This window comes from Myxocyprinus asiaticus, chromosome 48 (genome assembly GCF_019703515.2).
Source record: "Myxocyprinus asiaticus isolate MX2 ecotype Aquarium Trade chromosome 48, UBuf_Myxa_2, whole genome shotgun sequence".
In the NCBI taxonomy this organism is placed as follows: Eukaryota; Metazoa; Chordata; class Actinopteri; order Cypriniformes; family Catostomidae; genus Myxocyprinus; species Myxocyprinus asiaticus.
In genome coordinates, this window is record NC_059391.1 from 20,880,771 (window position 1) to 20,906,397 (window position 25,627).

General features: G+C 37.9%; 1 protein-coding gene across 2 annotated transcripts; it reads left to right on the forward strand.

Moving 5' to 3' along the window:
* The first annotated feature begins 4,805 nt into the window (after positions 1-4,805).
* Positions 4,806-20,461, forward strand: klhdc4 (kelch domain containing 4). Of its 2 annotated transcripts, none has more exons than XM_051692814.1 (12): positions 4,806-4,995; positions 5,102-5,193; positions 5,270-5,348; positions 8,927-9,025; positions 9,257-9,393; positions 10,714-10,806; positions 11,448-11,610; positions 12,474-12,552; positions 14,440-14,648; positions 14,989-15,406; positions 16,350-16,478; positions 19,878-20,461. In XM_051692814.1, exons 1-12 carry the CDS (start codon positions 4,897-4,899, stop codon positions 20,048-20,050), a joined length of 1,770 nt encoding a protein of 589 aa, XP_051548774.1. In that variant the 5' UTR covers positions 4,806-4,896; the 3' UTR covers positions 20,051-20,461. The 2 variants fall into 2 exon arrangements, with proteins under 2 accessions (XP_051548774.1, XP_051548775.1); XM_051692815.1 differs by lacking the exon at positions 19,878-20,461 and adding an exon at positions 16,792-17,241.
* Positions 20,462-25,627: the final 5,166 nt, after the last annotated feature.

The window sequence follows — 25,627 nt, forward strand, 5'->3', positions numbered from 1 at the left end:
ACAGCATGCAATTAGTAGCAGAGGCAGACTTAGCAATAGGCAAAGGTCGGCAACCACCTGGGGCCCCCTAAAAATACAAATGACTGATTTATAATTATTATTACTAATGCTAATTCAAAATAAATATATACGTATACACTAGAATTTTACACATTGCCGTTACAACACAGATATGATATCGGTTTATTTTCAGCACCGTCAGTTCAAGCACAAATAAAAGAGGTCCATCACAAATAAAATAAAAAATCTTCTGCCAAAATATTGAGGGTCATAGATTTAATGAGAGCCAATATTACATGCATCTGAAAAATGGAGAAAAGATAGGCAGGTCATGGCTAATTTATGCACAATTGTGTTGTGTGTTTTTGCTGCCGCATATTTGGGCATTCTGAAAATACAACATTAAGTGCAGATGGCTACTATATCTGGACAAATTTATCAGCCCACTTAAAAAAGCATGAATGGTCAACCGAGCACATTACAAACATGGATCACTGGCACAACCTGTTAGAAAGACTTATAAAAGACAAATAAAGCTATTGAAGTAAACCACTGGAAAGGGGATCTGAAAAGATTAATTGCAATTAGAAGCTTTTTGTCAGAACGCATCCTGGTCTTCTGCGGCCACTCAGACAAGTTGTTTGAACATGGAAATGGAAATTTCTTAGGGCAAGTTGAATTAATGGCCCAGTCTGACTCAGTGATGCAAAAACATCTGAGGAGGATTAAAGCAGAAGAGAGAAGTGACACCTACCTCAGCAAGAATATTCAAAATGAAATAATTTGCCTATTGGCAAAGAGTGTAACCGATGCCATCACACAGAGAGCAAAGAGAGCCAAATATTACTCTGTGATAATGGATTGCACACCAGATGTGAGTCACCAGTAACAGCTCTCAGTGGTGCTGAGAGTTGTTGATTGTAAAACTTCAAAATGCATCTCCATCTATGAGCACTTTGTTGGCTTTCTTAATGACACAACAGGAAAAGGATTGTTTGAATCCCTTTTAGGTCACCTGGATACTCTTGGTTTGGATATTTCCAACTGTCGTGGTCAATCATATGACAATGGTAGTAATATGCTTGGTAAGAAGCAAGGTGTTCAAAAGAGAGTACTGGAACTGAACTATAAGGCATTGTGTATGCCCTGTGGAAGTCATACACTTAACCTTGTTGTCAATGATGCAGCCAAGTCATCTGTGACATCCATCAATTTTTTTCAATAATATTTCTGTTTGCTATATTGCCTTATTTATATGTTTATATTCCCTTATTATTGATGACCGTAGACTAAAATAGCTTACTGATAAAATGGTATTGCAGCTTATTGACATTGTGCATCCATTTGTGTGTTTTGTGTGTGTGTTTTGCCAAGAGAACAAGCTCAGTTGCTTTAGTCTCTTGGCAACAGGGAAACCTAATATCTAAATCTAATCCAATATCCCTCCGTTTCAAAGATCAAATCATTTGTTGCCGCTATGTTCAATACTTCCAACAGAAGCAATTTCCGATCTCATCTCGTTTCTTTATATCACAGGCATCTCTGTGGTCACAATTCTCATACATAAACCTTTTCTTCAGCTGATATCAGGAGGTAGTGGAGGGTCCGTTTTCTGAGGTAATGCAGTCTCATACGCACACAAGTGCAACAGAACCCCCTATTCTCCTTGAGACATCATGCTGCCATTTACATTACAGCAAACACTTAGGTGCAGTGTCATGTGTGTTTCCATAAGCTAAGACCACAGAACTTTATGAGCAGTGCAGATGGCCCTTTATTTAAGGTGGAATATCATGGATATATATATAATCAAAGCAATTCAATGTTTACATATGCAGAAAAAAAAAAATAATACAAAAAAAAAAAAAATAAATATATATATATATATATATATATATATATATATATATATATATATATATATATATATATATTTTATTTTTTTAATTTATTTATTTTTTTTTATTTTATTTTTTTTTTCTACATATGTAAACATTGAATTGCTTGAAGGGACTCAAATCCAGGAAAAATAGGGATGTAGAATTGCTTTTGGTATATAAAAAAAAAAACTTAACTCACAATATAATTGAACTTCGGGGAAAGAATGAGATGCTACAGACATGTTGATCCTATCCTCTGTGCACTAAACACAACAAATTATCCTGAAAAATCCATCCAGCTCCCATGAGGCTCTACCGTGTCCTTCTGCTTCACTTGTCCTGGAAAGAACAGGGACCAAACAGAAAAAACAGGAGGCTGGGTTTGGAAGAGGCGGAGAAACAGAGGCCAAAGGGTCAGAGGTGAGACACATGACTTGAAGTCTGGAGGCAGAGAGGCACACAAACACACATAGAATTATAAAAATCTCTCTGAAGGTCACAAAATACCACCTTCACAATAGTGGTCAGGTGACTGCGAGATCTGAGCAGTCATGTGTTTGGCTGTGCATTCAAAAGGAAAACAGACTTTTATTTGTCCTTTATATGAGAAAGATTCAAGCTGCGTTTTTGCGCCACTTGCATCACCAAATGGAAGTGCAATAATAACTAGATAGGTAAAGTTTGTCAAGACAAACTTGCTTTAAAAAGCCTGGCCTAAAAGCTAGCTATGTAGGTAGATAGATAGATGGATGGACGGATGGACGGACAGACAGATAGATAGACAGATGGACGGATGGATGGAAAGAAAGAAAGATATAATTTTTTGACAGCTGGTATTTTGAACATTAGAACATTGAACATTAGTCTATGAGAGTTTTCTGATTTTTCTATTGTCTGCTGTGCAAAAACTGTAATTCCGACCAGTTAGAAAACATAAAGCGCACTAAGTCAGAACAGTCTGAAGGTCTGTGCCAAGTTTGGTGCATGTAGCTTGAATGCTCTAGGAGGGGGTACAACTGGTAATTTTGGTGTTGTTTTTTGGAAAAACCCTAAACCATATCTGTAGAATAACAGTATGTTACATACATACAGTACATACAGTAACTGTACTCAAACAGGTTTCCCAAATATTCTCCCTGTCTATAATTGGTAGACCAGAAAGATGTGTCAGGCAAGTCCGCATGCTCAAACAAAAAGAGTAATGATTTGATGGCAACACAGGTTTTAAAGTTATCTCTGTACTAATCTGGGGTAGGAGAAAAATACTTAAACACTGAAAAAATTACACACATCAAGTCAAGTCATTTTTATTTGTATAGCTCTTTTCACAACACACATCATTTCAAAGCAGCTTTACAGAAAATCATGCTTTAACAGAAAATGAAACTGCAGTATCTATAAAGTCTTAGAGTCAGCACTGTGTAATTGTAAATTGTGTATAAAAATAAATAAGTAAATAATAATTGTATTTAGAACCCCAGTAAGCAAGCCGAAGGTGACTGTGGCAAGGAACACATCACCTTTCAAGAGGGACAATACTGCTCCAAAACTGATTACAAACATTACCAAATGTACTATTTCACACGTATGAACTCATTTTGGAAAAATATATCAAGTATCTTGGTTTGTTTTTGAAAGTATGTTTTCAAGGTCTCATTTTTCACCTGGACTTTTCTTTGTAAGGCCTACTGTTTCCAAGGTGTGTAAAAAAATACTGCATGACACTTTACACAGTCGCTCTCGATGACACACACAGAGAGGGCTGACAAATGAAAATGAGTGCCCATCCGATAAGGATACTGCCTCTACTACTAGGTGTTGACAGTGCAATAGGATATTTCTCACAGATTTAGAGCAATTTAATTTCCTCCGGTTTCACAAGTGACATGTAAAACTGGCACCTGTGCACTGTGTCCTTTAGATAGAGTGATGCCAAGCACATTATACTGCATGGCATTCAAAATTGTGTCATAACAAGGAGTTGTGTACAAAGCAAATTTTGCACTAGCAGCATGGGACATGCATGTTGATTAGTGTCACAGTTATGAGGAGGGTGTCAGAGCTTCATGTGGGTCACGGCTCATGGGAGTGTTCCCATGGTAAACGAATGTAAACCTTATCAGTTCACCCTGTTAACACATTCCACATTGATCAGGGGAATGTAAAGATTTAATACATGATTTGACATTTATATGACTTTTTCTGGCTCTGAGATCTGGATACTAGAGTATAATTGTTTATATTTTTATGTGCCTATTTTATCTGTATATAATTAATAATCTATGCATGCTTATTTTATAATTTACTTATTTATAGCTTACGTTTTTATTGATCAGGTATTGATATATATATATATATATATATATATATATATATATATATATATATATATATATATATATATATATAATAAAAAACTCGAGGATTTTCCATTCGGAAACTGTTGACCCCTGGGGGTCCATAAAGGTACTGCATGGGGTCCATGGAGAAGATTTGTAAAATGTAGAATTTTCTAACTTTTTGAATGAACATTAACTAATGTTCTGATGAGCATTGTATCACTTAATTAGTGTTAGATTATGTTTTCATGAAAGATATCAGAATGCGCTAGTGAGAAATCTAGCTGTTTTATTCTGGGTTGTGTCCCTGGGTCTCTGTTCTAGGTGGGAAAGTTCAAGAGAAAAGCGAATTTTGTGCAATTTTAAATGAAATTAACCTGCATTTCATGCATTAACGTTGCGATTTCCTGATTATATGTGCTTAGTTCAATATTTTAATATTTGTGGTTTTATATAAACCAAAATTCTATCAACAACTCATTATTACTCGTACTACTACTACTACTAATTTTTTTTTTTTATTGCAGTACACAGCCATTCATCCACTTCAGCAGGTGGCGCTGTAGAGCATGAATGCTAAAAACGACCCACCGAGAAGCACGTTGTTCATTTAAATCTCCATGCGCTTGTAAATTCTCAAGCTTTGAGGTAAAAGTACGCTGTTTAAAACAACCAAGATGGGTAAAAAGGGCAAAAAAGAAAAGAAAGTTAAAGGAGCGGAGAAAACCGCCGCCAAAATGGAGAAGAAAGTGTCAAAAAGATCAAAAAGAGAAGAGGTGAGTAACTTCACAGGTCAAACAGACCTCAAAGAAAACAACATAAACACCGCAAAGCAAGTAAATGAGACTAATTTTGTTGTTATTTTGTATCTTATTGAAACAGGAGGATTTAGAGGCTTTAATCGCAGAATTTCAGTCTCTGGACGCCAAGAAGACGCAGGTGTTCGAGACAGCATGCGCCCCTCCGTCGCCCAGGTGCGCGTTCATGTTGTGGACAGATGTTAATCAAGTGACCCTGACATTTGATTGACAGCTCATTCTGTCTCCGCAGGCTAAACGCGTCTCTGTGCACGCATCCCGAAAAAGACGAGCTGATTTTGTTTGGAGGGGAATTCTTCAATGGGAAGAAGGTAGCTGCTTTATGGCACATATCTGCAAAGTTGTCTTTCAGTTAGTCAAGAAGACAAAGTGTTATAAGTCTGTTAAAAACTGAGGTATTAGCAAAGAATCAAAGGTGATCTCTCTTTCAAAACTTTAAATGAATGTAAAAGTAGCCATGGTTTCTGGGTAAAATGCATAGTTACTAAAGTTATCGTCCATAACAAGAAATATTGTTAACATGTTTGTGGTACCATATTAAAGAGGTCGTGACATGAGGAATACAATTTTCCTTGATCTTTTGACATATAAGAGGTCAGTGTACTATGAAAACAAACTGTAAGATTCAAAACTCAAAACTTCCCCCTCACTGCAAAAAAGAGCATTTGTTTGAAACCAAGCTGCCTGTGAACAGTTCAAAGGAATGAGGAAGCGGGAGATCGCAATTCCACTCAGGAATGACAGTTGTTTTATTAAATAAACAAAAAACTAATTCGCTTAACAGTGCAACGATGCAGCTTTTAATTCAAACTCAATAGGTGCATGGCATCAGCTAACACACGAACACCTTCTCAGCTGGGCTCTCTTTCCCAACTGCTGCTGTCTCCTCTCCTTGAAATCACCAATCACTCCTCACCGAAACACAAGACAGGTGTTAAGCACAGGCAGTAACACATTTCCACTCATCTCCCCTGCTTCACTCTCCACAGCACGGTGCTCAGCCACGCCCTCGGCTCCACATACCCCCACCGCCCGACTCAAGCCGGGGCATCGTCCAGTCTGCCACCGACTCTCCCGTTTTTTTTCTCAGGACATGTAAGTCAAGGGAATCTGCCAGTATCCCTTTGTTAAATCCAGTGTTGAATAAAAATGAGCTGCACACAACCGATCGAGTATTTAGTCAATGCGGGGCATTGGGTATGCACCAAATTTTGACACCGCATTCACTTTTCTATAATCCTAACAAAACTGGACCGAGCCATCACTTTTAGGGACCAAGAATACCGGACTCGCCCAGTCACTGTGGGATTCTTCTATTACCCCCATGTCAAGTATAGCCTTCAATTCCTCCCGCACTACTTTTTTTTTTTTGTGTTCGGGTAAATGGTAGGGATGATTGCATACCAATACCCCTGGGAATGTTTCGATATGGTGCTGAAATGAGATTCGTATGCCCGGGAAGAGGCGAGAACACAATCGGAGAATTCTCCTTGCCACCTGGTGCTTCCCGCAGCACCAACACACCGGCCCAGACTTTCCCCCCCGTACCTGTGGCTACGGATTCTCCAACCTTGCGGAGATGGAAAAGGGAAGGAGACACGGGGTACCAGAACCCCCCGTGTCCATGGAGCGGGATGTGGGTTAATAAACCCCCATCTCTGGGGAGCAGGGACAGGAACGGGGCGAGGTTGGGGAAGAGACAGCAGGAAAAGAGAGAGAGAGACCGTCTCCCGGATACGCTGTCAAGTGGTCCTCAGCCAGGCGGACTGCATCCTCCGGCGATGTTGGGTGGTGGCACCGGACCCAGTCCGTGGTCCTTTTGGGCAGCCGATCGGTGAACTGCTCCAGCATCACCAAGTTGACGATTCCCCCAGCGTCACGGTCCTCCGCTAGCAACCACCTCCGGCAGGCATCCCGGAGCTGCTGAGCGAATGCGAATGGGTGGTGGAATTTCCTGTAGTTGTTGTTGAGCCTAGAGCTGTGCCTCCCCCTACAAAAGCAGCAGCAGGCGGACCGCCCACTGCGTCTGGGGTCAGCCTGACCCTGCAGCGACCTTCTCGAACAGCGCAATGGTGCAGCTTTTAATTCAAACTCCAGATAGGTGCATGGCATCAGCCAACACACGAACAGCTTCTCAGCTGGGCTCTCATTCCCGACTGCCGCTGTCTCCTCTTCTTAAAAGCCCCAATCACTCCTCATTGAAACACAAGACAGGTTTTAAACACAGGTGGCAATCATTTTCCACTCATGTCCCCTGCTTCACTCTCCACAGAATGGCGCTCGGCCACGCCCTTGCCTCCACACTGCCAAAATGACTCGTTCTCTACTTCCTCTACATTGTGATGTCACACTGTGGAAGACATTTGCATCTGACGCCTCCACAACGACACATCAATGACTACTTTACCTTATCACCTCTATAGCCCTGCCCAGTAGTGGTGAGCAGTGAGATGAAAAGGAGAGAGCAGGCCAGTCAAGAGCAGAGAGCCAATCATAACAGTGGGTGTTTACTGTTAAGCCTTAAAGGAGAAACAGCACCAAAACAGAGTGTTTCTGACAGAGGGTCAGAATAAGGGTGGAAAATGATTATGATTTACAGATTTGTTTATTGTTGTTGTCCGATGAAAAACATGTATCTCCACTTTTAGCAATTTTAACTTTTTATCATAGACAGAATGTGCCGAATGACCTCTTCCTACTGTTTGAATTGTGCATCGAAATGACCAATGAAAAGATGTTTAATCCGGCTATCTGTTTAACAGGTATCTCCATTGGCCTTGAGAAGTGTCCATCAAACCGCGTATGTCCCGCCCTTACGTTTTGAAGAGTGTCAGCTAATTTATCTCAGCTGTCCGGCTGAAATGTTGTGAAGAGAGTGTCTACATTGCGCTGGCTCTGTGATTTCACTGACAACCAAAGCCATTCATGCACGCACAATGGATGGTGGTTGTTGGTGTAGAAAACTAACTAAATTGTGCCCAAGACAAAAAATTATGTGGGGTGGCCAAGCTGCAGTCCATGTTTGACCCCTTAGCTCCGCCCCTACTGTCCACTCAACAACCGGACAAGAAACCCTAGCCATAAAACTGATTTTGATCTTAAATATTAACTGAAAGCTCAGATTATGTCCAAAAAGAAATTCTTTAGCAATCGATAACCTGCCAACTAAGTTCTGGGAACACGAACAGTTAGACTCGAGTCTGTAACTGAACATGCGCCATTGGAACCCATGATAATGTGAATGTGTGTATGTGTATTTTCACATTCGCTAACAAAAGTCAAATTAAAATAAAAAACAGTTCACTAACAGATGTGTAATGATAGAATTCTATTTATGGTGCTAAAGGTGACTAATGTCATTTTTGATCATTTTGTAAGATTGTTTATGAGAAAAATAGTTTTTCCACGCTCTTAATGTATTTTTTGGAGATATGTGCTTTTCATCAGACAGCGACGATATTATATGTGAACCTCAAGGAACATTTAAATAAATTAAAAAAAAGGCATGTCATGACCCCTTTAAGATCACCATAGATTTTGGACCTACACCATGGTAGGACCGTTGTATTCTTTGGGGAACCTTGGAGTACCATGCAAATACCATTGTAATTGAATATGATAAGTCTTCAGTATCATATTATGAATCACAGTACCACCACATCACTTTTCCATTTTTTAAGGGTGGTAACATTAACTTTCATTAATTTTATTATAATACCAAAACACAATTAGATGCAGTAAAAGATGCAGTTATTAAATATGTCAATACATACTATTTTTGTACTGCTGTATAGAAGTGTCATATCAAATCAAATAAAAGCAAACACAAACAACATGCTTCCCAAACATCATTGACTTTAATCTCAGTTAAATGTTTCCATTCTTCCAGACATTTCTGTACAATGAGCTGTACTTCTACAACATTAAAAAGAACACCTGGGTGAAGGCAGATGTCCCAAACCCTCCTCCAAGGCGTTGTGCTCAACAGGTGCATCCTTTGCTTTCTTCAAACATCGTAATCATAATTTCGGTCATCATATATCATATATACACTTGTTGAAGTGAATTTGTAGTTATATCTGTGTGTGTTGCCAATACCAGATGGTCAGGCTAACTGTGATACAGTATTAGATTTAACCACCAGGGGGCAGACTGTCATTACATCATATCTAACGTATCAAATCTTTTTCGAATTGCTCTTTCTATCATCTCCTTGTAGGCGGTGGTGGTTCCCCAGGGTGGAGGACAGATATGGGTGTTTGGTGGGGAATTTGCCTCCCCTGACGGTGAGCAGTTCTATCACTACAAAGATCTGTGGGTGTTTCACCTGGGAACACGCACTTGGGAACAAATCAAGTGAGTTGTTTTGTTTTTGAAAACTCACTGAGGACTGAGCAATATTTTGTGATGTATTCCAAATGAAAGAAAAGACAAGCTTATATCATGACCAGACACTCGGTGACATCAGGTGGCAAAATATCAATACAAATTAGATCATAAATACAATTGTAAATAATTACATAATAATAATAATAATAATAATCAAAAAATAAACCATGACCTATAGATAGTTAAATCTCATAATTTTTAGTTTCATAAGACGGCTATAACTTTGATCATCAGGGACATAATTTGATGTTCCACTGTGTTTTAAGAGCTTGGACATAAATTTTATTACCACTTGCTGGTGGAATTTCCAAACTCCAATTGCAGGAACTGAGTTTGGACTTTGTGTTGAAAACTGACCTGCTTTTGAAATGTCTTAGCGCAATTACATATTTCTCAGGAAAATAGCAAATTGAGCTTTGTGCCACTTCATTATACTGTGTACTGTGTATATGTGTGTGTGTGTGTGTGTGTGTGTGTGTGTGTGTGTGTGTATATCCATATATATATATATATATATATATATATATATATATATCCATATATATATTCATATATATCCATATATATATATTCATATATATGTATATATATATGGATATACTTCTAATTTAAACCCCAATTTTCTTATTCTTCTTCGTAGGTACAGTACTTTTTTTGTATTTTTATTCTCATCCCATATTTTTCTATTTAATTTGATGCAAACCTCTGGAAGAATGTTTTTTTTTTTTTTTTTTACCTGTAAAATGAAAATTGAGAACTTGATAGTACATGGATATGGTAATCATTGGATATCAAAGTATATATCAAAGTACCCTGGCCAGAATGATTGTTTTAAATGGTACTTCGTAAATGTCACAGGAGTTTTTGTGCACGATTCATAAGTGCACATTATTCTAAAGAAAAAAGTGTTTGTTTTTGTAGTCTTCCATCAAATTTTAATAATTTATTTGCCTTGGAAATCAAATTATGAACTGGTAGATAAAATCAAGTCCCACCCTACCTTTACACTTTTGCTGAATATTCTGTTTCACAAAGAAAGAAAGAAGTTTTGACAAGACACAGTTTCATGTTGTCTTTAAATCTTGCACTCTAGTGCAGGTTTTTCATGATTGGACCACAACCTCTCTTCTTGTAAACCGTATTCATCAGGATGAATCGAAAGTCTAATCGTCTTTGCTCTTCATGGAATGTCAGCGGGGACTGTAAGACCTGTGGCCACTGTTAGAGGTCTAAGCTAACAGGATTGACTTTTGGCACGTCAGAAATATGTCAGTTTTGTCCTCACAGAGCTCCTGGTGCTCCGTCTGGCAGGAGTGGACATCGCATGGTCCAGAGCAAGAGACAGCTGCTTGTGTTTGGAGGCTTTCATGAAAGCACCAGGTACTGACAGGGGTACTTCCAGAAAACATAAAATTGTCACTATTACAATCGGTACTGAGGGGAAAAAATGCTTTGTTTGTTCTCCCAAGCTGAAATAGACCTACACTCCTGGGTACAGATCAAAACACAAACAATCAAAACATAAGAAAATAAGATGTATAAGAATATTAAAGGGATATTTCACCCAAAAATGAAAATTCTGTCATGATGTATTCACTCTCTCTCATGTTGTTCCAAGACATACAGTTTGTTTCTTCAGTGGAACACAAAAGGAGCTGTCAGACCGTAAATTAGGTTCAGTCACCATTCACTTTCATTGCACCTTTGTCTGTACTACACAGTACTTCTTTTGTGTTTCACTGAAGAAAGTAAGTAATATAGGTTTGGAACAACATGAGGGTGAGTAAATGATGACAATTTTTATTTTTGGGTGAACTATCCTTTTAATACAGTCTGATTGTCTGTCGGTCGTTTATTGTTTTTACATGGTCCAATTTAACCACTCAACATGTAAAATGTTCAAATAATATATTTATTAGACAAGACTGTTTCAAACTATTAAAAGGAATTGCAATATTCCTAATGATTACAATCAGCATAATGTATGTAATATATGATAATGTATGTTTGCCACTCTGCAGGGATTATATCTATTACAATGATGTCCACGCTTTTAATCTGGACACATTTACCTGGAGTCGTCTCCAGCCATCGGGGACGGGCCCCTGTCCCCGCTCAGCCTGTCAGATGACCCCCACCCCCGACGGCAACGGAGTCATCATCTACGGCGGATACTCCAAATCTGTACGTGTTTGGCTTTTAACTATATTTCAGTTCTTTCTATGAAATGTAGCACGATTTCACTTTAGACTTAATCTATGAACAATTAAGAGGATTTAGACAACTTTACAGAGCAAATAACACACATTTTATATTAAATGATTCCTTTAATAATGTTTTTTTTATTTTTTATTAAAAGCTTTGCATTTCTTATTTCAAACCCTTTGTTACGTCAGCCCTATAGACATCCATTGTGAAGGCATTACTCTGCATGTTTTTACAAACTGCAAAAATTGAAATTACTTTCTGTAGCAATCAACATCATGCAGGCTTAAATTCTGTTTGATGCAGGATATTCCTTTGATAATAAGCTGATGTTCAGGGGAATTTGCAAAGGTTGGTAATCCTCTGCAAAATGAAGCAATAAGCCACAAGAGGCTGTTATAACAAAACAAGGTATTACCAAGCAGCTTGGCGCTTAATTATAGAGTACAATTAATATGCGGTCACAAGTGTGTATATATAATATTTCAGCCATAACTATCTGTTTTATATCAGTAACAAAATATGTACAACCTCAGCATTTTAGTTAGACCATGCAGTACATTTAGCTCATCTTAAAATGGCTATATTGAATATCTTCCCTCTGGATATCAACATTTGTTTTTATAGGTAATAGTATAATTTAGAATTAGTATAATTATGACCAACACACATCCATTGTTAGGTAAGCAATGTTACATTTAGTCAGACTGTGTATGTGATAATGGTAACTGCAACTGTCTTAAACGGTATGCAAGGTATTGTGTCATTTCCAGGAGCCTGTCCTTGTGTAAACCCATGAGAGTAAACAGTTGTAGGCGGTAATGGCTGCTTTTCTCTTCCAGAGAGCAAAGAAGGATGTGGATAAAGGAACCATCCATTCTGACATGTTCCTGCTGAGGAGGGAGGGCAAAGAGGACCAAGGTACCGTCATTAGAGCCTCCGCGGTGATCGTTTGTTTAACGCTGGCTCATACTCTCTGTCTCTAGCTCAGTGCAAAAACCTAGTGAGCTGCCCACAACATTTGAAAGGGACAGTTCACCCAAAATTACAATCCTATAATCTTTTATTCACCCTTTTATTCATGCCGTTCCAAACCTGTATGACTTTCTATCTTCTTTGGGACACAAACAGAGATGTTTGGCAGAATTTTAGCCTCAGTCACCATTCACTTTCATTGTATAGAAAAAAGATTAAACGAAAAAATATGCTGCCGGGTTAGGGCAGCCCCCTAACCAGGGGCATCGAAACAATTTTGAAGAGTGGCTAAGATTGGCTCATAAATATTCATTAGGTGATTTAACGTTTGCCAAGTAGTCCTTACTAGGGCTGGTGATATATCAAATATTCATTATATAATCATGATGATTTTGCTGATGATATAAAATTAAGCAATATTGTGATGATTTTAATGTGCTTTTTATATGGGCATCAATAGACTAATTTCACAATTTTTCACATTCATAATGGATGTATGGTCATATGTGATTCTATAACTGCAAAAGGCTACAATTAAAGACAGATAAACATGGTCTGTGTGCGCTTTATAATCAGGTGACACGCTGTTCTGCGCAGGGCTCAGTGGCTTGTGTTTTTAGCACTTTTAGAGCAGTTCACATGCTTTGTGAAAGTAAAGTAGTCCATGTTCAAGCATTCACACAATTCCAAACATTAGTAACCGCTACAACTAATTATACAAATCTATTGCAGCACAGAAAAAACAGAAAAGGATGACAAAGATGACAGCGTTTCACCAGATGCAGAACATTATAAACTTATCACACACTGACGCTGCATTTTCAGTGTCAAAATAAAAGCCCAAGGTGAAGGTGAGGTAAATAAAACAGAAAATATATTACTTGTAAATAAAACAAATCTAATCCACAAAACAATAATGATGATTCAGTATTGTATTATAATAAATTAAGATTGACTGGGTCCCATAATAATAATTTAGTATTTTGCAATGTTCAATCTAGTTTTTGCACACGTTGTTCATTCACAAAAAATGTTCTTAGTAAAAATATATGAAGATAAACAATGATTTTTATTAAGCTACTTTGAATCATTGTAAATAAAATATTAAAACAAATATAAACATGCATATCAATGAAAATGTCTGAATTTTATTCTTCCGCATGTTCATTTAGTGAAAACATGCTTTCATTATTTTTAAATTTTTTATTCAATGCCTTTAAAATATTGAGTCTACTTGGCTACAATGGCTGTTTGGATGAAATGATGGTTCCTCTAATTAACAAATAAATTATCACTTTTGTGCCATTTCAGAGCAACTAAGTAATTATCAAGATATATGTATATAGAATATCAAGATATATATTTTTTGTAGCCATATCGCCCAGCCCTAGTCCTTACTGAAAAGCAGGTAAGTAGGTGCTAGCCATTGTAAGATTACTACTTACCACTTGCACATTTGTTCTGTCAACTGACAAAGCGACTGGTTTGCAGAGGCTTCTTCTTGATTTTAAAGTCTTAGTTGTACAGAAGAAAGTCATATGTGTTTATGAGGATAAGTTAATAATGACAGAGTTGTCGTTGGTGAACTATATCTCTTTAAAATGCTGCCTTTGTGGGCAGCTCACTAGGTTTTGTACAGAAATCTTTCTCTCTTTCTGTCCTTCCTGTATGTCTCTCCTTTATCTCTCCCCTCTGACTCTCTTTTTCTGTTTTGGACATTCTCTTTTCTCTGCCCTTTTTTTTTCATTCTTTTTATGTCCAGAAACAGATTAGGCTGCTTGACAGCTCATAATTTTTGGATGACTAACTGATGCCCATTGTCCTGTCCTGCAGAGAAGTGGACGTGGACTCGAGTGAACCCCTCAGGAGTGAAGCCCCCTCCTCGCTCCGGTTTCTCTCTGGCGGTGGGGCCCGGGGGCCGAGCGCTCCTCTTTGGTGGCGTCTGTGATGAGGAGGAAGAGGAATCTCTGGAAGGAGACTTCTTTAATGACCTTTACTTTTTTGATATCAATAAAAACCGCTGGTTTCCCGCCCAGCTTAAGGTTGGCATGAGATTTTACTTTGAAATTAACGTTAATAGTGCACTTTACACCTTTAGGATTATTTGCAATGGACTTGTTACAGCTTTGTTCTCAGGATCTTAAAGGGGCCATATCATATATTTTACATTCATACTTTTTAAGAGCTGTGGCCTAGTAGTTAGGCTATGAGTACAGATTTGGCTTGCGACATCTCCCATCTTCCATTTTCCCCATCATTTCCTGCCCTTTCTCTCATTGTCCCTACAAATTAAAGTGTCAGAAAGTCCCAAAAAATAAATTTAAAGCTAACCTTTTTTTTTTTTAAGACTAACAAGCTGTGTAAATTGTTTTTCCTTGGCAGGGCAACAAGTCAGACAAAAAAAAGAGTCGTCGAGGGAAGAAGACAGGAGATCAGGGAGAACAGACAAACCAAACAGAGGAAGAGAAAGCAAAAGCCAAGGGCCCCACAGAGATTATTAAAGAGATTGTTGCAGAAGATGGAACGGTTATGACCATCAAGGAGGTGATTCCATCCGCACAGGAAGCGGAGGAGAGTGAAGAGGAGGACGAAGAAAATGAAGAGGAGGAGGCGGCCGCAATGGCTCCCTTGGTGGAGCCCTGTCCTCGCTCCAGTGCCATGGCAACAGTGAAGCACGGCAAGTTGTATTTGTACGGAGGAATGTTTGAGGTGGGAGATCGTCAGTTCACCCTCAGTGATCTCTACAGTCTGGACCTACATAAGATGGACCAATGGGAGGTTCTAGTGGAAATGGACCCCAGTAAGTAAAGATAATGTTTCTCTTGGCTAGAGCAGAGCATCAAAAGAAAACACTACAGGCATTTAAAGGAATAGTTCACCCAAAAATGAAAATTCTCTCATTTACTCACCCTCATGCCATCCCAGATGTGTATGACTTTCTTTCTTCAGCAAAACACAAATGAAGATTTTTAGAAGAATATCTCAGCTCTGTAGGTCCATACAATGCAAGTGGATGGTGATCAACACTTTAAAGATCCAAAAAGCACAGACAATCATCGTAAAGTAATCCATATGACTCCAGTGGTTAAATTAATGTCTTCTAAAGCGATACGATCACTTTGGGTGAGAAACGGATCAATATTTAAGTCCTTTTCACTATAATTGTTTAATTCCGGTCACCTGCACAACTATGTCACACAAGAGGCTGTGTGTACTCGGTCCTCTCACGAACGCGCATTGGAGAGCAACCGGAAGTAAACAGTGGGATGGCATGAAGGTGAGAAAATTATGAGAGAATTTTCATTTTTGTGAGCTATTCCTTTAACAAGACACAGATCTAAACTAGTTCTATATTAAACAATCTAATCCAGGGCAAAGGCCTATTCATACTTAGTCTGATTTATTTGCCCATGAAAAACATGCACAACAATATTTTAAAATGAAATGACAATAGATTCATTTTAGAGTACAAAATCTCATACTATGATGTGATCTGACTTTTTTTTTTTTTTTTTTTTTTTTGGATTAGGCCTAATTTATCTAAAACAATTTAAATAATCGGCAAACAATTTAAGTATGTGATTCAAGTCTTGGTATATGAAGGAATCTTATGCCGATTTACATGAGGAAAAATACAAAATGCCAATAATTCTGTTTTTAAGAGGCTCTTTGTTTTAAATGCTGGTTTTACCAGTTGCTGTTTGTCTGAAAGTTGAATTTACAATAAATCACTGTTGTTACAGAGACACAGGAGTGGCTAGAAGAATCAGAATCAGAGGACGAAGACGAGGGAGAGGAGGCAAAGGGGGGAGATAACGAGGAGGAGGGTGAGGAAGAGGAGGAATCTGAGGAGGAGAGTGAAGATGAAGAAGGTAAAAATTCCTGCACTGTCCACCTATTTTTATTCATACAGATTCACAAAAACAAAAAGTATTTAAACAGTGAGTTTGTTTTAATACTTTCAAATTTAAGCTGTTTTAATTTTCATTTGTCAAGATTTTCACATTTTAACTTTAATATTATTTTTTAAAATCTTTCAGTATTTTCACATTTTATATATATTTAACTGTTTCACACCTGCTTTCACATTCCAAAACATTCCGAACACTTTAACAAAGCCCACCCATCCAGCAGATCACTTCTTTTACATAATTCTTTACTCTCCATACCTGTGCCACTTTAAAGGTTGATGATGATCTGGTTCAGGTCCATGATGATAGACATGGCAGATGACAAAGATTTAGTTGCCAAGACTCAGGTCAACATTCACTGATTCTCTTTGACAGTCAGAGCTGTGTGTTTTGCTTTGGGGTCCTTCTCGCTTAAATTCATTATTGTTAGATGCCTGTTTTGCTTGTCAGTTGTAATAATGTCACTGATTGTTACAGTAGCTTGTGGCTGCCTCATGATCTACCAGCATGCTAAACAAAAAGACTTTGCTTTCCCGTGTATTGACTCAACCCCAAGCTCTGACAATGTGGTGTTTTTTGTTAGATCTGTTCAAAATATGTCTAAAGCTGTGGTTCTCAACTGGTTTTGCTTCAGCACCCAGATTTTATATTGGACATCAGATGGTGACCCAACACAGTACCAAAACTGTTTTATTGTAATAAATGTTTTTTCTTAATATACCTACTATGCTAAGCAGTATTCATTTTTCCATGTCATTTAAAATATTTGATTAATTTCTTCTTTTAAGGGAAGAAAAGATGCTTTTTTTACATTTATTTTAACCCTTTCATATGTCACACATATGTGTTTCTGCAACAGCCAGTTACGTCACAAGCTGCCAGATTCAAATCCGCTTTCGTGCCGACACAGTCTACGCTGGTCAAACGTCTGTAGTTATTTGCTCAAACAGTTACTCATACAGTCTTTTGAAGCACAGGATATGTTTATGCACATACATCCAACTCATCACCAAAGTACCATGATAAAAAGTTTACAGCTCATATACGCACAGTCAATACATCAAACGCAATCTTACTCCGATGCGTGCTGCCATTGTTTACATAAGTAGCGGTTGTCATTCATCACACAGCTACTCAGAGTCTTTTCAAGCACGTAATACATTTATTTTATGTAACAAACAGCCATATTGTCACCAAAGTACCACAATAACAGTTCACATCTTGTTTACGCACAGCCATCACATCTAAATGCGATCTTCCCATGCACACGGCCACGTCTGCTTATTAGGTGCAGATGTGGATTTTATTTGCAAAAACAGCAACTCAAACAGTTTTTTCAGGCATATAATACGTTTGTTTTCTGAAACAAACAGCCAAATTATCACAGAAGCACCACGATAACAGTCTAAAACTCGTATACTCACAGTGAACATATGCTGAGCGCGATTATCGCGCAGTCACGTCTGTTTATATTAGTGCTTGTCTCACACCCACACACACACGTTTTTTTCATTATATAAGTGAGGACATCTCATGGACTTCCACTGATTTCATAGCAGGCTAAAAATATATTCTATTCCCTAACCCTACCTTTAAACCTAACCCTCGCAGAAACCTGTGCATATATGTAGATTTAAAGCTAAACATGACTTGGCTGATTTATGGGCCTGTTTACAAGTGAGGACCACCTAAAATGTCCTAAATAATTGGTTTTCTACCAGTTTCACTATGCTAGTGAGGATATTTTAAAAAATGTGGCACTCACAAGTATAGCCAAACCTGTACACACACACACACACACACACACACACAAAATGTCTGAGATGTCAAACAGTGCATATTCAAACCAGACTTCTGATTTAAATTTTTTATAACTACACTGGTGGCCAAAAGTTTGGAATAATGTAAGATTCTGCTCTTATGGAAAGAAATTGGTACTTTTATTCACCAAACTGGCATTCAACTGATCACAATGTATAGTCATGACATTAATAACATGAAACTTCTTAAACTACTTCAAATAGTTCTCATCAAAAAATCCTCCACGTGTAGCAATTACAGCTTTGCAGATCTTTGGCATTCTAGCTGTCAGTTTGTGCAGATACTCAGGTGACATTTGACCCCACACTTCCTGTAGCACTTGCCATAGATGTGGCTGTCTTGTCAGGAACTTCTCTCGCACCTTACAGTCTAGCTGATCCCACAAAAACTCAATGAGGTTAAGATCCATAACACTCTTTTCCAATTATCTGTTGTCCAGTGTCTGTGTTTCTTTGCCCACTCTAACATTTTCTTTTTGTTTTTCTGTTTCAAAAGTGTCTTTTTCTTTGCAATTCTTCCCATAAGTCCTGCACCCCTGAGTCTTCTCTTTACTGTTGCACATGAAACTGGTGTTGAGCGGGTAGAATTCAATGAAGCTGTCAGCTGAGGACATGTGAGGTGTCTATTTCTCAAACTAGAGGCTCTGATGTACTTATCCTCTTGTTTAGTTGTACATCTGGTCTTCCACATCTCTTTCTGTCCTTGTTAGAGCCAGTTGTCCTTTGTCTTTGAAGACTGTAGTGTACACCTTTGTATAAAATCTTCAGTTTTTTGGCAATTTCAAGCATTGTATAGCCTTCATTCCTCAAAACAATGATTGACTGACGAGTTTCTAGAGAAAGCTGTTTCTTTTTTTGCCATTTCTGACCTAATATTGACCTTAAGACACGCCAGTCTATTGCATACTGTGGCAACTCAAAAACAAACACAAAGACAATGTTAAGCTTCATTTAACGAACTAAATAGCTTTCAACTGTGTTTGATATAATGGCAAGTGATTTTCTAGTACCAAACTAGCAATTTAACTTGATTACTCTAGGATAAGGTGTTGGAGTGATGGCTGCTGGAAATGGGGCCTGTCTAGATTTGATAAATCATTTTTTCAAATAGTGATGGTGCTGTTTTTTACATCAGTAATGTCCTGACTATACTTTGTGATCAGTTGAATGCCACTTTGGTGAATTAAAGTACCAATTTCCTTCCGAAACAGAAAAATCTGTACATTATTCCAAACTTTTGGCCACCAGTGTATATATAAACAAAATAAATGAAATAAATACAGCACAGCAGACATAGCCCATATGTTCACATGTTTACTGCAGTATTCCATTTTTTTTAAATGACAAGAAATAAAAAATTAAAATAAAATAAATATTAGTCTACACTCTACCTGCTGTGCAGTGTCATGTGCGGAATAACTCACTCTAGGGGGCACTGCAGAGGAATTTGGACCCTACTCATGAAAAGGTTAAAGGATTATTGTGGAAGCAGAAACAATTATTTGGACAGCTATTATCTTTTTATCTATTTATCTATCAGATGTGGACCATCCCCCAACAAAACCTGGAGAAATGCTGGCAGATTATCAAACTAGGACTGAGAAGTACTGGCTGAGTCTGGCCCGAGCCAACATGGGCCCTGACGCTAAAGAGAAGAAAGTACAAAAGGTCGGCCACGCCATGGCCAAGGTGTTCTTTGAGGATCAGACTTGAGATTATGTGTGCGTGTGTATGTGTATGCGGGGTGGACCCTGAAGATGTGTGAGGTTGTGTTCATAATTATGTGTGTATGCAGAGATAATGACAGAGTTTGTGTGTGAGAATGAAAACTGACGCATGTTATCATATGTGTCTGTGTCTTTGTGTGCATCTGAGAGTGTACAAGAGAAATAATGGATGTGTGTTTGAGTTTTAAAAGTAGTGAAAGCATGTTCCTCAGACTTCAGTGAAGTCCCTCAAAATGTACTTTTTCCTCACCTCCTCTGCCTTACTCTTTTCTCGCCATTTTGTCCATGTGATTTTTGTATAAAATCTCACTCAATGAAATTGTGTTCACATAAATTCATTATATAATAAGACAAATGATTGGAACCTAAGCATTTAAAATTAAAATGAAAAATTCTGTGTTCTAGTTTTTTTTTTTATCTTATAAGAGAATGGAACGCAGGAATGACATTGAGGCTGTGAGGGATAGAAATACAGTCTCTTCGTTGAACTGTACTGCAGTTAAAAGTGTTTTGGGATCGTTTTGCTGACAAAACATTAAAGGGATAGTTCATCCAAAAATGAAACTTCTCTCATTATTTACTCACCCTCATGATATCCCAGGTGTGTATGACTTTCTTTCTTCACCAGAACACATTTGAAGAAAAATATCATAGCTCAGTAAGTCCTTAAAATGCAAGTGAATGGAGATTTCTCTTGAAGCTCCAAAAATCACAGACAGACAGCATAAACGTCATAGATACAAAAAAGATCAATATTTAAGTACTTTTAACTATAATACAATATGGAGGTAAGCTTCACGAGCGGGTGGAGTCCAAGCGGTCTCTCGTGTGATGTATTCGCATTGCCATGATACTGATGTAATCTCACGTTCTCCGCTCGGTTGAGACATCCAGGATAAGCACACAAATGTACCATTGTGAGTAAAAACAGATAAATACAGATTTAAACCAAAACCAACCAAGCTACTGTTCAGCATTCCTCCTCACTTGTAAACAGCACAGGTCTTCCAGCTGTGATGCACGTATGTCAATTCTCGCGTGTTTCAAATGCCAATGCGATTATGTCAGGCGCGTACCGCTGCTGACCGGAAGCATGATTTAGAGTTTAAAAAAAAGTACTTGAATATTTAGATTTTTCGCACCAAAAGTGATCGTGTCCCTTTAGAAGACATTAATTTAACAGCTGATGTCTTATGGATGACATTTATGCTACTCGGAGACCACTTTTGTTCACAACATATGTTTATTTAAAAATAAATAAATACATGTGGGGGTTATACGGCAGGGCTCTTCTATCTTCAGAGGCCAGATTATCCAGATGATTACTCAGTGGGGGCCAAACATTTTTCCATATTTTACATGAAAAACAAAACATTGTTAATAATGTGTGTTTGGTTTATATTAAAATAGGCAGGGGTATTTAATTAATATTTTTTAAGTCCTGGACATAAATTCCAAGATCTGGCTAAAGGACTAAATTGGCCTAACATCCTCAAATAACCAATAGGTTTTGATTAACTTTGAAAATAAAAATGTACAATGTAGGGTTATTGTTAATGAAAACAGAGGAATAACGTCTGTATCTTTGACAATGTTAACCCACATGAGAAAACAATGGCAATCCAGCGTAGAACTGTGTGAACTTTTTGATAAAATAATGAAAAAATTCACTGCCTGTTCCTTTTTCTCTATTATCCTACCATTTTCTATTATTAGCTTTTTTCTTGTCCTGCACATATGGTGAATTTGTGTAGGAGACATATTTGGGCAGATAATCATTGGTAAGCAGAAAACAAACTGATTTAATGATGTTTAGGATTGTGAACTCGAACACATCTGATTATAGAACCGAACACAATCAGGATGGTTTAATGACATTTCATGTTATCACTTTTAATGAGTAGATGAGAGACACCTGTTTAACACTTGAAGAATGGAGGATAAAAGCAAAGTTTGTGCGTTTTCTTTAAAGCTCCGGTTTTCATCATTTATCTTTTGTTGAAAAAAAAGTTGTGCATATGAGCTGACATCACTTCTGTAACAGCTGTGAAGTATTTTTTAAGTCTGTAGTTTTGACTGCACCTGCTAGCTAATTAATTTGCATAAATACATTTTGATTGAATAAGACTCGATCAAATGTGCTCACCTAAAAGCTGCTGGTTCATGTTTTTTATTTTTTTTCCCCTTTTCTCCCCAATTTGGAATGCCCAATACCCAATGCGCTCTTAAGTCCTCGTGGTGGCATAGTGACTCGCCTCAATCCGGGTGGTGGAGGACGAATCTCAGTTGCCTCCGTGTCTGAGACCGTCAATCCGCGCATCTTATCACGTGGCTTGTTCAGTGCGTTACCGCAGAGACAAAGTGCGTCTGGCGGCTTCACGCTATTCTCCATGGCATCCACGCGCAACTCACCACGCACCCCACCGAGAGCCAGAACCACATTATAGCGACCACGAGGAGGTTAACCAACGTGACTCTACCCACCCTAGCAACCGGGCCAATTTGGCTGCTTAGGAGACCTGGCTGGAGTCACTCAGCACGCCCTGGATTCGAACTTGCGACTCCAGGGGTGGTAGTCAGCGTCTTTACACGCTGAGCTACCCAGGCCCCCTGCTGGTTCATGTTTAAAAGAGCAGTATAACTGAATCTTAATCACACACGCTCCGCTGATGCTGTTGCACATGCCGCTGAGTGTTGTTAAACTCACCACTGAGTTTTGCGCAGAGAGCGCTCGGATGTTGAGACTGTGACGCAATTTTATCAAAATCTGGCTGAGGGCCAGATAAATTGGTGGTTCGCATTAAATTATTACGGTATTAACATTAAATAAATAAATGACATTGCACTGGGAGACTTAGTAAATAATGAGAGAATTTTCATTTTTGGGTGAACTATCCCTTTAAAAAATTATCTTCCTAAGAACATTCAGTAGACAAACTCCAGACAACATGAGTTGTTCGTTTGTGCTCGATTCGTTGTTCGTTTGTGCTCGATTTGTGCCATTAAAAGAAACATCATAACGTTTTCCCTTCTTTGTATTTAACAAAATAGCTTTTGGGAGCCGTGAAATTGCGCAGGCTAAACCCCATGTCAATCACTCTCACCCGTCTTCATCATTTGTGCTCGCTTCTGGTTTGTGCCGTGTTCGGTATCATTGAAGCATAAACTTTTAGGCAAAGATTTAATCTTTCACCACATCAAACTCAAACAGATCTCTCTTTCTCTATCAGGAAATATCAGATTTGGTCTGATATTTAAACCAGGGATGCAAACTACTCACCTTTCAGCTAAAGTCACTTTTTCTGAAGCTAGTTTGACCAAATTGTTTTTATTAAAATCAATTTAAGTGGGTACTTTAAGCTTAAAAAAAATAAATAATATAAAAAATTTAAAAACTTGAAGCTCAGATATTCTAGATTTATCTACAGCAATAGCAAAACATAGCAAGATACGATACAAATCAAATTAAAAAAACAGTAAAAGTTAGAAAATAAAATTAATATCAAGAATATATAAATATAAAATAAATATAGCCTTTACTACCAGTCTAAAGGACAAGTTTGTTTCTCATAATCTTAAAACCTTTTTATCTAAAGGCTTATGGTCAAATGATTGGGATTATTTCTGTACTCAAAAATAAATTGTGCCTAATTATAGATGTCTATACAAACCTTTTATTTTATATTATTTTTTAAATAAAAGTAGCCAACAAGTGTCCAGAATATGAAATCATTCAATACTGTTTATAAAGCATCCCAGGATGCACCTGAAGTTGATTGAGAAAATGAAACGTGTGCGGAGCTGGAATAGACAAAAGGCTACGTTGAAGAAGTTCAAATATAAGATGTTTCTGATTTAATTTGTTTTGGTCTCTGCATAATTTCCATACTTTTGTGTTACTTAGTTTTGATGACTTTATACTCTAAATTCTAAAATGTGCGGTAACAAATAATAAAGAATAGGCAAGTGTGATCAAACTTTTCTAAAGATTTCCAGCCTTACACTGAGGGGCCGTTCACATTGAGCAAGTTTTTGTCCTTCCGTGCTGTTTTATAATTGATTTCAATGTAAATGTGCGCTAGATAGATGTCTTTGATGGCTTGTTCGTGTTTTTAGACGGCATGTCAAGTTAAAAAGAACCTAAACTGTTAAACGTCTTGAGTCGAGACACATATGTTTTGCGCTTTTGTGGCATTGCATGTAATTTTAGTGCAACAACAAACGCATTACAGCATGTGAACGGCACCTAACATGCGCTGAAATTTCAAATAAATATTTTGAATATTAGCTACCATATTGGCCTGTGCAATTACACAAACACCGTCAACGCAAGTCGCGCCAGCTTCTAGCAAAATTAAAACGAATAAAAGCAAATTCAGAGCTGAATACTGTGGCTGTTTATTTGCGTAAAAAATTGAATAATTAGCCTATATAAACATTATGTACAGCTTTGTTCAGCAATGTCACATAAAGCCTTTAAACAAATCATAATTTGCAGCACAAATACAAACAATTTGTATATTTTTTTTATTATTATTATTATTATTTTTTTGCATTTAGTGTTTTGATGGGGTGAAAAATAAAATCTTTGCCCAAAAATTTATGCTTCAACAAAACCAAATAAGGCACAAACCAGAAGCGAGCACAAACGATGGAGACAGGTGAGAGTGATTGACACGGGGCTTAGCCTGCGCAATTTCACGTCTCCCAAAATCTATTTTGTTAAATACAAAGAAGGGAAAACGTTATGATGTTTCTTTTAACGTCACAAACCGGTACAAATCGAGCACAAACGAACCAGTTTGGAGCGATTTGGACCACATGGGGTGGAAAGTGACGTCACACAGCCAAAAAAATTATGTCTAATATCTCAAACACCTAACCAGCACAAACGCAGCACAAATGAATGGTATAGATTTGGTAATGATTATATGGGTTGCCGACTTCACAGAGTTGCAAAACCTCGTGCCTTTCGAAACTTCTATACAAAGACCTGCATAAACTGTCATTCAGGGGCCGTTTACACGACAACGATGTACTAAAAACGGAAAAGTTTTTCCTTCGTTTTTGAAACGTTTCGCGTACAGATGACAACGTTGTCAAAACGATCCCCGTTCACATGGATCCGCGAAAACGACTAAAAACGTTGTATTATGCATGCCAGGCCAGTAGTTGGCGATGTCACTTTGTAAAGAAACACTACGTGCCTGCGCACATAAGCATTCTTCCACAGAGTAGTGAATACAAACGATGAAGATGGCGATCGCTGGTAGTAGTAGTGATGCAGTAAATCTACACTTTGCTGGAGAAGCGTCAATAAACTCAAAATCTTGAGCAGCACAAACACAGTCCTGAAGTCCGCCATTGTAGTTTTGAATGTCTCGCGCGCATGCCTATAGACTGAACACGTAATACGCGTGCGCATGATGTCATCGTTTTCACAAATTCGCGTTTTTGTATGTTTACACGGAGACGATAATGGCATCGTTTTCAAAAACGTGCACTTTGAAACCTGTTTTCAAAAGTTTGCGTTTTCAGGCCCCAAAACGGCATTGTCGTGTAA

Excerpts from the sequence above, each read along its gene's own strand:
- klhdc4 (XM_051692814.1), top strand. The coding sequence starts at position 4,897 with ATGGGTAAAAAGGGCAAAAAAGAAAAGAAAGTTAAAGGAGCGGAGAAA. Across the intron at positions 9,394-10,713 it reads CGCACTTGGGAACAAATCAA|AGCTCCTGGTGCTCCGTCTG; the intron begins GTGAGTTGTTTT and ends TTGTCCTCACAG. Across the intron at positions 16,479-19,877 it reads GGAGAGTGAAGATGAAGAAG|ATGTGGACCATCCCCCAACA; the intron begins GTAAAAATTCCT and ends TTTATCTATCAG.